This window comes from Sciurus carolinensis, chromosome 6, assembly GCF_902686445.1.
Source record: "Sciurus carolinensis chromosome 6, mSciCar1.2, whole genome shotgun sequence".
NCBI lineage: Eukaryota > Metazoa > Chordata > Mammalia > Rodentia > Sciuridae > Sciurus > Sciurus carolinensis.
The window spans coordinates 36,887,277-36,902,028 of record NC_062218.1 but is presented as its reverse complement, the minus strand read 5'-3'; the positions used below and the strand labels follow the sequence as shown (position 1 = coordinate 36,902,028).

Sequence of the window (14,752 nt, the reverse complement as noted above, 5' to 3'; positions counted from 1 at the left end):
AAAATCTTTCCACTTTAGATTTTTCAATGCAGTTCTACTGAGAAATCCAACATGGACACAATTTCCTGACAAATTATTTCATACTTATAGAAAACTCTGCTAAAATTTATTAATGCCCACAGAGCAATCGTGTGGAGATTATTTTTTAAAAATCAATAGAAATCGACTTCCTATATATTTTTATAATGACAGCTTCCCAAGATTATAATGCAATAATCTATTATATTTGAAGTTCTATCTGGGTGAATTTATTTTTAATTTAGCAGGCAACAGTAAGGAGTGAATTATTTTGGTTTAAGTAATAACAGGTATCATCCTGTAGCTTCATAGCAAAATATGTTCCTCCTCATAAAAAGTGATATAAGCTTTTCTTGGTGTTGTAAGCCATTGGAGAAAACTGGGTGTCCTAAGGAAGGATGAGTTCTTTAGAGTTGGAAAATTCCATGTCCTAAGTACTCTCCCCTAGTCTTTGTGCTGAAAAGGCAGAAAATTCAAAGTCCATTTTGGCAAGCAAATATAAAGTCACTGTCACAGAGAAGATAAGGAATGCTGTAAGTCCTCTAAATCCTTAAACTAATGTCATTTCATAGATGAAAAAAGCAACACCTAAAATGAGAAGAATCTGTGGTTGTTTTAATCACACAGCTGGCTTTGCCTTTCATATTTTTAGGGGGTTTTATTGACAGAGTAAGAATTTAATAGTATCACAGAAAGATGCTTCATTCAAATTCATGTTCCTCTGAAATTTATAATTTTTTTGTGCCTGGCATGCTATTCTTCTCAGAGCAGTTTTCCTAAGTGTTATTTGATGTAACTATGGATATTCATTCACCATGACAGGCATAACTCATTTTGTTCTTTCTCATTATTGTGTGTGTGTATATGTGTGTGTTTGTGTGTGTATTTTATAAATTGCAAGTTTGTAGCAACCCAGCAAGAAGCAAGTCTATGAGTGCTATTTTTCTAATAGGAGTGCTTGCTTCAGGTTCCTAAGTCGTATTTTGGTAATTCTCACAATTTTTAATCATTATCATTTCTGTTATGATAATCTGTGGTCATTGACTTATTGTAATTGTCTTGGGGTGCCATGAACCACACCCATATGAGACTGCAAACTTAATAAATGTGGTGAGTATTCTTGCTGCTATGCTGGCTGATCTTTTCCCATCTCTCTCCCTCTCCTCAGCTCTACCTGTTCCCTAAGGTAAACAGAACTGAAATTAGACCAATTAATAACCCTACAATGACCTCTAAGCATTCAAGTGAAAGGAAGAGTGGCATGTCTCTCACTTCAAATCAAACCCAGAAATGATTAAACTTGGTGAAGAAGGCATGTGGAAAGCCAAGATGAGCTGAAATCTTTCCCTATTGCACCAAACAGCCAAGTTGTGAATGTGAAGGAAAAGTTCTTAAAGGAAATTAAAAGTACTGCTCCAGGGAACACACAAATAAAAAAGTGAAACAGCCTACTGGTGATTAGTGGTGTGGGTAGGTAGAAGATCAAACCAGTCATAGCATTCCCTTAAGCCAAAGCCTAATTTAGAGCAAGGGCCTAATTCTCTTCAAAGAGATGAAGGCTGAGAAGGGTGAGGAAGCTGCACAAGACAAGTTTGCAGTCAGCAGAGGTCATTCATGAGGCTTAAGAGGTGAACTCCATCATAAAAAAGTGCCAGGGCAGCAGCAGATCCTGATGGAGAGGCTGCATCAAGTTTCCTGCAAAGTCCAGCTAAGATCATTGATGAAGGTGGCAGCCCTGAGCAACAGAGTTTCAATGTAGATGAAGCAGCCTCATATTGGAACAAGGTGCCATCTAGAACTTTCATAGCTGCAGAGGAGAAATCGATGCCTGGCTTCAAGAGTTCAGAGGACAGGCTGGCTGTCTTGTTAGGGGCTAATGCAGCTGGTGACTTGAAGTTGAAGCTAATGCTCATTTGCCATTCTGAAGTAGAATTATAATAAATCCACTCAGCCTATGCTCTATAAATAGCACCACAAAACCTGAATGACAGCACATCTGTTTACAACATGGCTTATCGAATATTTTAAACCCACTTTAGATAACTGATGTTCATAAAAAAGATGCCTTTCAAAATATTACTTCTGATTGACAATGCATCTGGTTACCCAAGAGTTCTGATGGAGATGTACAATGAGATTAAAATTTTTTTTGCCTGCTATTACTATACCATTCTGTAACTCATGGATAAAGTAGTAATTTAACATTTCGAATCTTACAAGTTATGAAATACATTTCTTGGGCTATAGCTGTCATAGATAATGATTTCTCTTGTGGATTTTGATAAAGTATACAAAATGCCTTCTGGAAAAGATTTACCATTCTAGATGCCATTAACAACATTTGTGATTATTAATTAAACTAATAGAAGTTTGGAAGGGGTTCAAGATGTTAGTGGAGGAAGTCACTATGGATATACTGGAAATAGCAGGAGAACAGAGTTAGGAGCAGAGCCTGAAGATGTGATTGGATTACTACAATCTCATGATGAAATTTAGATGGTTGAATGGTTGCTTATGGATGAGCAAAGAAAGTGCTTTCTTGAAATGGCATTGACTTCTGGTGAAGATTCTGTGGATATTGTTTAAATGACAACAAAGGAGTTAGAATATTAAATGAACTCAGTTGATAAAACAATACAGGGGCCAGGCACAGTGGTGCAGGCCTGTAATCTTCTCAGGAGGCTGAGGCAGGAGGATCGTGAGTTCAAAGCCAACCTCAGCAAAAGCGAGGTTCTGAGCAACTCAGTGAAACCCTGTCTGTAAATAAAAATACAAAATAGGGCTGGGATGTGACTCAGTGGTCAAGTGTGCCTGAGTTAAATCCTTGGTACTTTCCCCACTCCAAAAAAAAAAAAAAAAAAAAAAAAAAAAAAAAGCAATGCAGGGTCTAAGAGTCTAAATTGACTCTAATTTTGAAAGAAGTTATGCTTGGGTAAAATGCTATCAAACAGCATTGATTGCGTTTTACAGAGTAATGTTTTGTGAAGGAAAGAGTGCATCATTGTGATGAACTTCACTGTTGTCTTATTTAAAGAAACTGTCAATCATCCCAACCTTCAAATATACCACTCTGATGAGTTAGCAGCCATCAACATCAAGGCAACGGCCTCCACCAGCACAAAGACTGTGAGCCTCTGAAGGCTCAGATAACTGTTAGTATTTAGGTATGCAGACTGTTTTCAGATATTAATAGGACACAGTACAGTGTAAATAATGTTATTATGTACCAAGAGACCAAAAAATAATTGTGATTCTGTTTATTACAGAGGCCTGGAACCAAACCCATGGTATCTTTAAATTATGCCTGTATATTTTTCATTGTTGAAAAGAATTCAGAAAAGTGAGTTAAATTTATTTTTTAAACTTTGGAAGTGTTAAAATATCAAAACGCACTCTCACTCTTCTAGAGGGTAGTGTAATTTGCGGTTTTCCCCAAACTTATTTGACCTTAGAATCATCCATTTAAGAGCATTTCAGAGATCAGGTATTCCCAAGAATACATATTGGTAAACCCTATCCTATGTGATTGTTAGGTGAATAACAAGAAGTGTGAGATAAATGCCATTAAAAGTAATTTTGAAGAAGAAATGATCACTTAAGGCCTGAAAGAATCAGAAGGCGCTTTGTGAAGAGGCCATTTGAGCAGGTTACAAAGCATGAGAAGAATTGACAGGCAGGATTGGTAAGTGGGAGCTTTTCAGGTGGAGGAAGAGCCCTGAGCAAGAACACGGAGATGGGAAAGCACAAACTTTGTTCAACAAATGGCAACTTTCTCTTACTAATCTGTAAGGGGATCCTCTTAGGTTCAACCCAACATCCATCAGATGACCACAGATCACTCTTGCTCCCTGTCTACTCAGAAGGATGTCGAACAGGAAGGATGTGGGGCAGGTAACCGTGAGCTTTCTGCTTTAGAATCATAGTTGTGGCCACTGTCCATGTGGCAGCCCACAAGCTTTTACATAGCTGTCTAGCAGTCATATTCTTTCCCCTCCTTCACCAAGTGGCAGCTCAGGTGTAAGGGAAGGAGACCACATTGGGCAGGTAAAGGAGTCTCCTAGGCTTAGAAGCTCTATGCCTCAGTGGCACCAGTAGCTTTTGTTACAACTCCATAGGCATAGCTCCCAGCGTTCCTGAAGGGCACATGTCCAGTTCTAAGAGCCACCATGCCCAAGTTTGAAGTATGGTTTATCCCACATATTTATGTTTTCTATCCATCCAGATAATATTTACCAGTCAGAGATCATCTTAACCATGGTCAATATTGCTTGTGTAACATAGTTGTAATAATACACTTATTAGATTTCCAAGGAACAGAGCTCAAATGTTAGTCAAAGGTCAAATTCTTATTCAGAAGCTGTGCCCTTTACATTCAGTTCTTAAATATTCAACTAGCAATGGAGACAGACACACTATGTGGGATCTAAAGAATTTGGATTCCAGAAACCTCCAGTTTTTCTGCTATTTCTTTCCTTTAAAAAGCACATGAAAAGACTTTTTTGGGGGTGTATAAATATGTAAATCTTATAACACTTGCATAGATTTTGCTGTTGTAGTACCTTAGTAGAACATTTGAGAAGTTTAAATACATAAACACATGTGTAACCATCTTCAACATGCCATTAATTTTCTGAAACAGGAAGGATTGTGCTCTTTCAATTCAAAGAAGACCCAGTCTTGCATAGCATATGTAAGAAATAAATATCTGGTTCTTATAATGATGACCTTTTATTTGTTTTGTTCTGTAAATGTTGCAGTGTAGGTTCCAATATTCTAGTGAAATAAGGGTTACCAATTTCTGAAACATATTTTCAAATTTAAAAACCCAGAGGTTTTACTCTACAATTCTCTGAAGTAACAGCCTCTCAAAGGGCAGAAGGCAGTAGGTGGAGAAATTATTTTCTGTGGTGAATTTAACCCTAAAATATGAAAAGTTGTGACAGTTTGCATTCAATTTGCTAAAGCAATAACCAGTTGGAGATTTCTGTAACTTAAGTGGAACTCTTGTATTCTCAAAAATAGAGGTATAGAGCTGACTCCTCTGCTTCTATATAGTCTTAGCACATAACAAAAAACTGCACTCCATTGCTGATATTTGAACTAATTGTGCTGAGCTTTCCTTACAATGAAAAGGACTCACAGATTACAGTCTAAGATGCTTTCATGTTGAGGTTTGACAATAGAAGCACACATTCAGGAATCCAAGAAAATAAATTTATTAAACTTTGAAGGAAAAAATCCACAGACATAAAGAAAGTTAAATATAGACCGCAGGACACAACTAGTCATACTAGTGAATAATGGCTTGTGTGGCCAGCAAAGTACCAAAATGACATTCTGAGACTGATTGAGGTATTTAGCTATTTTTGGCTATAGAAATGTGGTCAGCCTATTGTGAAATAGTAAGATAGTTCTTCCAAACACACAGCTTTAAGTTCAATAGGTTCTACATTGATGATATTTTATATGAAACTAAATTATGTAGCTCTTAGAGAAAACCATAGCAGCAAGGTAGCAGAAAATCTATTAAACATCTATCACGAAGTAACATGTTGAACTTTAAACAACCAATTCTAGATTTTCACTGTCTTTCCCTCAAGAAAGAGGGAATTTAAAATTACCAGTCATTAAGCTTGCTTCCCTAAAAGACCTGAGCTAAATGGCAAACAGAACTAATTTTAAAGTTTAAAGTTTTTAAAAAAATACTTAAAGTGAGAAGCAGTCTTCAGTGAGACGAGAGTCTTCTCTTTCATAAACAGTTAGGGAGCTATTCCAAAGGATGATGTTTAGGTTCTTAAGGAGTTGGAAAATAATTGATAAAATACTTATGCCCCTTCTTTTTCTTCTACTTGGTTTGAGGCCAATCCTCTCAAAGGGGAATTAAAAAATGATAACGCTGATTTTACAATTTTAAGTAAATCCCATAAGGCTTGGTGAGAAAGCCTCTGCTATTCGTTTAATTAATTTTGAGTTCTTTTTGGGGATGGAAAACCTCATTTCTTCTGTCCCTTGTTACCATGAATAATGAACATGTACCCGGCTACAGGCTGTGAAACAAAGACTTATTTCTCAAACTTTCTGCTCCATTATTCAGTTAACTTCATTCATTCTGCTTCTACTTACAAAATGCTGCTTATACTTTATTCCTGTTTTTGGTAACTATGAAATAAAACCAAGCTGTGTTTGAAAAGATACCACTGCAGGTTTTAGAGCTTCTTTTTCATGATCTGTGTGCTAAAAAACTCTCACCACGTGCACTATAGCACATCAGCATCCTGGCCCAGAGGAACCAGCTATAACTTCTACTTGTCTTTGCATTAGCTCTCTGGCTTGCACTGAAATTTGGCGAAGAAGGATTTTTTTGTTTTTTGCTTTCCTCCTTCTTGTTTTTTGGTTTCTGGTGCATTGATCCTTGTAAACATTTTTAAAGTTTTCTAACTTAAAAATATTTGTTTAAAAATTCAGATACAATGAGTATGTTCCAATAATGCGGGTTACTAGAGACCTTAGAATTATTTAAGAATTTTTGGGAGGTATATAAAAAAGGGCCTTGTAAAAAACTAGCTTGTCTGTTTTTCTTCAGGTGCATTGACTGAAGCATTAAACCAGCTTTAGACTGTAGTTACTACATTCCTTTGTTGGGGTCATCACGAACTACAGTACACAGTGTGTAGTGTATTATAAAATAGCCATGCTTGAAGTCTAAATTATTAAAAATATCTTTATCAACTTTATGTCAAAATAAATGTTTTACATATCCAAACTATTTTTGCTTTCTTACCTAGAATTTTAGTTCCCAATTATTAAAAAAAAAAGAAAAAAATTAGCCTGTGCTATGATTTGCATTCGATTTCCTGAACTGCAAAAGCCACCTGATTTTTTTGCTTTTTCAAAAAGCATGATTTACTATACATTAAAAACAGAGCCATTCAATGCTTAGTATCACAAAATTAACACCCACGATAATAAGACAATCACTGCTACTGAACAGTCTTTTGAGACAATTCTTTAAAATATTTACAATTCACAATGGGAATATCTATCTGATTAAGTGTTCTTATTTTTTCCTTTTAATAATGGTTCAACATTTCAGGAAAAGGCATTTGAATCCACACCCACCCTCACACTCTCCCCCCAGATGTTTAAAGATTGTTTTGGTTTAAGCATTCATGCCCCAGCCAGTTCTTGGCGATTCAGTATGTTATGCTTGGGAAATCAAAGTAAGGCTACGGCATGATTTTGTTCAGGTGGTCGGTGCTCACGTAGCCACACGATGAGAGAAACTCTTTGTCCCGCAAAGGCAAGGCAGTTGCATTGAGGACAAGGCCCTGTGGAGATTGTACTATATGAATGGAGGTATAGTCTGGGACAGGCAACTCAGGACCTGGGGCGTGTTCTGTCCCAGACCTTCCAGTAGTAGTGGTAAGGCTTTCTGTGGTGATGTAAATATCCTCCTGGTTAAAGCTTGGCTCTGCATGTGACGCAACCTCCACGTGAGGGGCCACAGCGATGCACTTTTTGGCATCTGCCTCGCAGAAGTAGGCATTGTCCATGATGAAGTTCGCTTGGCAGAGTGAGGCCATTTCTGGATGCGTGTCACACTGGGCCATCCCAGCCTTATTCTTCTGGCCCGGGGAAAGGACCACACTTCCTGCTGGTGTAATGTCGCTCACCTGGGCATAAAAGTCAATGTTTGCCAGTGAATTTGGATTGCTAATCTGAGTAGGGGCAACTTGGTGAGTTGACTCAGCTTCACCAATGAGAAGTGGTTGTGGTTTGTCTTCCTTTGCCAGGATGATGCTGGGCTGCTGAGTGGCGGGGGAAGCATCCTGATAAGGTGAGTGATTTTGATTCTTATGGTCAAGGCACAAGAGATCGGCTTCCCCTTTTAACCTTTGTGGCTGAGCCACCTCTGAGGTACCATCACATATGTCACTGGCATTGAAATCAGTCTCCAGAATGTCCGGTTCATAACAGCTGGTTCGTCCAGAGTCATCATCCTTGGCCCCAAGGATGTTAAGTGACTTCTGAGGGTTGTTGCTTAGAAGTCTGTCTGTGTCTGATCCTTCGGTTTTTTCATCAGGATCATCAATATCTAGCTCAATAAATTCAACCCAAGAGTCGTCATTGTAGAATTCAGGTTTATAGTTATCATGAATGGCTAAGATTGTGTTCACCTCCTCTAATTTTCCTTCCTAGGAAGCAGAAAGAAAATGAAGATGTATGAAAAGAAACTCATAATGACTAAATAATTTTAAATCCAATACACATAGCTTGCAAAAAGCTCTCAACATGTGGCAATATTCTTCAGGTATCAGGTAGCGCAATCACAATCTATACTTTAGACAGATTTATTAATTACCTTGAGGAGATCTGGATCAATTCCTTTAATCTTTGGAACCGGTACTGGGGGCAAAATCAGCATCTTAATCCTTGAAAACAAATAGAATTTTGGTTTGACAGATCGTAAAAGTTACGTTTCTCTTATTTCAAAAACAAATAAAATATTGGCAAAACTATTATTTATTCCAAGTATTTTGGTAATCTATAATAGTGGAAGCTGATAAAGGAAAGGAAAATATAAAGCAGTACGTGAGAAAGAAAAACTGTGTAAGAAAGGAAAACAATAACATATTGTCTACTCAAATAAAATGTGGTTTTTCTATAATCTCACTTTCTTCTTAATGCTTTTTATTGACATCCAACTTTAGTATTTGGGAGAAAGAAGAAATTTAATTCTACCTGAAGCCAATTTCTATGTCAGTTACAAGGAAAGCAATTTCATTGTACATGTCCTCAGTAATTGGCAGGAAAAAAATGAGTAAAGTAAAAAGAGCCAATCTACGTAGAGACGACGTTACTTGCGCCCTTGAAAAATGATGGACTGAGACAAGTTAACACCACACAATTCACATTAATTATAAAATCATAGAAGGTGATTTTTAAGCAGAGTGTTATGGCAAGGGTATTTCAGATAGGGCAGGTTAAGTGTGAACTAGCTCCATCTAACAAGGATGGATTTTGTTTTTTAACAGTTTGGGCTTTGGTGTTTTTTTTTTTTTTTTTTTTCTTTCCTGCTTTTTAAAAATTGATTCTTTTTAGTTATATTTGACATCAGGATTCACTTTGGCATAATCACAAAAGCATGGAATATAATTTGCTCTAATTCAGTCCCCAGCACTTATCCCCTCCTCTCCTCCTCCTTCCCTCTGTTCCCCTTCCTCTACTGATTAGTCTGAAATTTACTTATAGTTTTTTTTAAAATAAGTGTCTTGTGGAAATACTTGATGTTGAGCTTCACTGTGGTATATTGACATATGTACATACAAAAGCTCAGTCAGCTTCATCCCACTGTTCTTCCCTTATCCTCTTCTCCTTCCTCCCCTTCAATCCCCTTTGTCTATCCTCCTGTGCTTTCTTCTATTTTGATGAACTTACATACACAATTCTATGATTGCACTTACATCTTCTGTTCCAAATAGTCGAATCATTTTTGACTGATTCATTTCCATGTCTGTTATGCCTGCCTTGTGCCTTGCTGTGTCCCTAGCACTTAGCACAACCTCTGGTGCATGGAAATGCTCGATAAGCATTTGTCAAATAAATTTGAACAAACCATCTGTTTTGTTGACAGTGTAACTGGAGTTTAAGTCTTAAAACCAACATTGTAGCTCTAGAAAGAAGCTCAGGGATCATTCATTTCAATCAACTTGTTTTATGGTTAAAAAAAAAAAAAAAACCTCTCACATATTGAGAAATGCCACTGTTAGGCAAAGACAGTAACCTGAATTTTGGATATCAGTTGCTGGTGTCCTGAGTGTGAATGGACCATGCAGTCTATTGAATAAGGAACACTTCTGTTCAATATTTCCACCTGCCATTTTTTCTAATCTAAGGAATAAACCCAATTCTATTGTGTAAGATGCTTTGTGACTCCTCCACTATGCTTATTCAGTGGGGCAAGTATGAAATTTCTACTGATGAATAACAAATATAGAAATGAATAATATAAATTATAAATTTCTCTCATTTTGAATTTTTCTGATAATAAACTAGACACTGTGAAATATATTTTGCACTAGACTTTAGTACAAATTATAGACTGTGTGCCAACTTTGCACGGCCACTTGATTCTGTAGATACAATTTATGGGAACACAACCATGTGGGTTCATTTATACATTGTCTCTGGCTGAAGGAAAAGAGTAGTTGTGACAGTCTTATGGCACCCAAATCCTAAAATTTTACTAACTCTCTATGAAAACAATGTTTGACCCTGAACTAAACATTTTATTTAATCCTTATAATTATCAGGGAGGCCCCATGATATTATCTGTGCAAAGATTTGGAAAATTAAGGAACAGTCTCAAATCATACATTAATAACTGGCATGGCTGGAGTTCAAAGCCTGAGTTACCTGATTGCAAATCAAGGCTGCTTTTGCCTTCTGTCATGTTGCTGCATTGTTAAATTTGGCACCTCTAAATGCATATTTCAATTTTTAACGAACATGAAAAATGCAACGTACCACTGAATAGATGCATTTCTACGTGTGTTAGTGGTATTCTATAGTTGTGGCCACTTTCTGTCACAGTGGCTGACCCTGAAACCTCGAGGGCCCAAGTTGGTCATGTCAATAAATGAAGTATACCAGTCGCCATGTGGTGAGAAGGAAAGATGATTGTGGCAAACTGGAGTGTGTATGCTCTTCCCAAAGGGGACAGCTGGATCTCTACCTCCACCCATGTGCCATACAGAAAGATCAACCTGGTTTCATTACATTGCTCACGTTTAAAAGACAATTCAGAAATCTGGATCTTTTTTGGTGTGAAAATTATCTATGCTGTATCTGCTTTGTAGCAAAACCCTTACCCCAAAATAAAAAATTATAACGAATAACACAATGAACTTGCAGCTTGAACTTGGCTTTCACGTTCCCACTTCTGTTTTATGCTGATTTAATTTTTTCTTCCCTAAATTAATAATATCTGCAAGGGTGGGTGGGTCATATGGTGGAAGCTGGTATGGAGTAAAGATAATCTGGCTTTAACTATGTTTGTGAAGGTGCTATCATTTTATTCAAATATGAATAACATTATAAATTTTTCTAGAATTGACAATTTTCTGGATTAAAGTAGCTTGAATGAATCAGGATGCAGAATTCTTTAGACACGTGGGACCTGAAACCCTTGACAACCTGGAGTTCTGGGAAAGAGTGACTTTACCACCTCATTCTGTGGAGCATCATATTAACTGTTGGGAATACATGTTATTTCCACACCTGCTGACAATTATTTTGTACCAATTTCCTACTTGCATTGGAACATGCAAATTTAAACAATGGTAAGTATTCATGGGGAAAGGAAAAAAGTGATTCTTTTCTATAAAGAATTCAATTTAGCACAGGAAATTGGGAGTACAATAAAGACTTCAAGCCTATTTTACAATTTGGTGCTTTTGACAGAGTGTTACAGATTAATTCTTCATTATGTACAGAACATGCTTTTTTAGTCATAGGTTAATATAATTTCTTTGAAATTATATTTGTTGAGAGGATGATTTTATTGTTCCAAATATTGTAGCTAACATAACAAAACAATATAATAAATCTTGGCCTCCACAATGTTTTGAAATTGACTGCCAGTGTTAAGAACAAATGACTTTGCATACATATAATTTACTAGGGTCACATATAAATTAACCCACCAATTGTAGAGACCAAGAAACTCAAATTAATCAACAGAATAATTTGATTCTCTTGTTTTTAGCATTACTTAAATGCACAAATTACTTAAAATTCTAAAAACATATTTATTTTCCCCATATTAACCCGAGACTTTTGAAATTTCCTAAATATAAGAAACTAGCAATCGATAGTCATTGTTTTTCCTACATTTTGAACAAAGTAATTTCCTTTAGTGTGGACTGAATTTCTATTCTTATTTATTTGTTTACTTATTTATTTATTTATTTTTAAGGAAGAAAAACAGAATGATAGCATCTCAGGGCTCATGGCAAATTTAAAGATCATATATGACCGTGTAGAAACCCAGAGAAGTTAAGAGATTGAAACAAGGTCAAACAGCAGTCAACGAGTAACTGGAACTCAATCTTTTGGATCCAAGAGAATACAAAATAGAATTGCTTCAGACTTAGCATTTCAGTTGTATTTGCAAACGCAGGTGAAATACAAAGTCATAACTATCCAAAATCATTTAAATGAGACCCAAATTTACTTGAAATTACCATCATATAAAGTCTTAAGGATGTTTTTATTAGATTACATTGTCTAGGTGGCTTTAGTTTGTCACTTCAGTTTGCTTATACTGACGGACCCCATCAGACTCGGTTAAAGGCTCGGTGATGCTCTGATGTCCTGGAGTGAATGGGCCAACCTGTTAAGCACTGAGGGGAAGAGGTGCCTGTTACAAGGTGTGCAGTGTCACTAGCCTAAGCTCCAGTGTCCTACACAACTTCCCCAGACAGAAGCAAACCTGTACGATGAACCTGACAAATTGAGTCTTTAGAAATGGTAAATATAAATACATAACTGAAGATAAAGGTTTACGATGTTAATTAAAATTTATACTCATAATACACAAGAGAAAATATCAAATAACACAGAGAAACACATGGAAATCTAAAAAACTTGCTAAAACACACCAAAGAATACTACATCACACCTACCTTTGCTGTTTAGAAAATATGACTACAAATAGCATCACCGTTAGCCCAGATATTCCAAAGATAATAATTAAGAACCATGGAAACCGGAAATCTGAAACACATGAGAATTTATGAATAGTTGAAGCAAAGTTTACATTTCATTTTCCCATATAAAAATATTTGCTAACTTGAATTTTTCTAGTGAAGTCAGTTATCTTACTTAACAACTACAAAGCAGTGTGGAATGACTTAGGAGTTTTTTCTGTCCTGTGAACACCTCTGTCCACTATTCAAATCCTTTCACTTAAAAAAAAATCTTCAAAATAAAAAGCATGCAGTTCAAATACAATGCAGATTTAAAAGAGAAAAACAAGCTCCTTTAAGCATCTTATGTGTCCAAAGAGTGTCGATAAAGGCTTTAGTGCTAGGAAAAAAAATGTTTTTTTTTTTTAAGCCTAAGTAAATAACATCCACTTCATTCTTTTTTTTTTTTTTTTTAAATAAGTGTGATGATACTTTTTAGCTTCCAGATCAAGGATCTATCAAAAATATCAGGGAAGATTTCCTTAGACATGTGAAAGGTATGTTTTACAGCTTAAAAAAGTATGTGTGTGTGTGTGTGTGTGTGTGTGTGTGTGTGTGTGCCCCACTGAGGTTCCTATCATCAGAGTTTAGTATACTTTGTATGAGACTTGGGGGCATCTGTTGGTAGCACTTCTGTTTCTTTCCTTAAGACTAAGTGCCTCTCTCAGTAACCTTGAAGCTGGTTCCCAGTATTCTCATCACAGTAACAGAGGCTAAACATTAATGAAAAATATGAGTGGAGTTTGCCTTAATGTTCTTTTTCTAAAAGTATGCCTTTATACTTTAATATGCTTTTCTTATTTAATAAGTTATGAAAATCTCTGAGAGAGGTATTGTAAATATTTTTTAAGAAATAGTAGGGAAGAGAATACCATTTTGGAACTTGTAGTATCTGTAATTTTTATCAAAGACATATTTAGAAACATAAGAAGCTAGAGATTCATTTATTTATATGGAAGGAAAAGCCCAGTTTTTGAAAAAAACCTATGCTAAGTGAATTGAATGCCACCACATTAAGCTTAAAAAGTGTGTGGTGATTGTACATTTTAAATCACAGTTGCATTGTTGCACTGTTTTCATTTAATCCTATTTAGTGAGATCATACCTATTCAGTTGATGCAAAAAATAAACTGAATTTCTCTATAGTTTATGATCATTAACAAACTTCAACTCCTCCCAAGTCCCTATAAATCTTGTTTTCAGTGGAGAACGGCTAAATTCCATTTGAGAGTGATAACACCACACACTTACTGCTCATTATGCATCAGCCTTCTTTATTTCTTTGTCTAAAGGCAACTTTAACCATCTTTATAGTTCTACTATATAAGATCTTCAAATATGTCATGTCTCCTCTGAGCATGACTAACACACCACTTCTTAGCTTTCCTCTAGATAAAGGCTGCACCTGTACTTTTCAAAGCCAGTGACCACCTGCCCTTTACTACCCATGGCTAACTCAATAGGAGATTTTCTCTCAGATGCCACAAATTCATTCAGACATAGAGATTGGGGCCCCCTCCCAGGTGTTAGAAAAAGATTTTTTTCTGTGTATGTATTCAAAACAAACTCATTGTAGAAAATTTTAGAAATTCAGAAACGTGCGGAGCATGGTAGTGCACGCCTGTAAATCCCAGCAGCTTGGAGGCTGAGGCAGGAGGATCGCCAGTTCAAAGACAACCTCAGCAAAACTGAGGCACTAAGCAACTCAGTGAGACCCCATCTCTAAACAAAATACAGAATAGGGCTGGGATGTGGCTCAGTGGTTGAGTGCCCTGGTTCAATCCCTGATACTTCCCCCAAGAAAACAAAAAAAGAAATACAGAAACAATATAAAGGAAAAAAGTGCCTGAAATTTCACTATCTAAAGAAAACCACTGTAATCTCCTATCTAAATTTGCACTTATCCCTGGAACTTTCCTGAGTGAAATAATTTGGAAACTAAATCCTTTTGCTTTTGTAACACATAATACCTGTCTTAGGTAGGG

At 36.3% G+C, this 14,752-nt stretch overlaps 1 protein-coding gene across 3 annotated transcripts in view; it reads right to left on the bottom strand.

Annotated features, from left to right (window-relative positions):
• Positions 1–5,218: 5,218 nt before the first annotated feature.
• Ghr (growth hormone receptor) overlaps positions 5,219–14,752 on the bottom strand; it is a 265,678-nt gene continuing 256,144 nt past the window's right edge. For all 3 annotated transcript variants that reach the window (XM_047556985.1, XM_047556986.1, XM_047556984.1), the window contains 3 exons: positions 12,705–12,795; positions 8,381–8,450; positions 5,219–8,213 (listed from right to left, as the gene is read on the bottom strand). In XM_047556985.1, the coding sequence (XP_047412941.1) occupies positions 7,245–8,213; positions 8,381–8,450; positions 12,705–12,795 (1,130 nt within the window). In that variant the 3' untranslated portion in view covers positions 5,219–7,244. The remainder of the gene's footprint in view (positions 8,214–8,380; positions 8,451–12,704; positions 12,796–14,752) is intronic.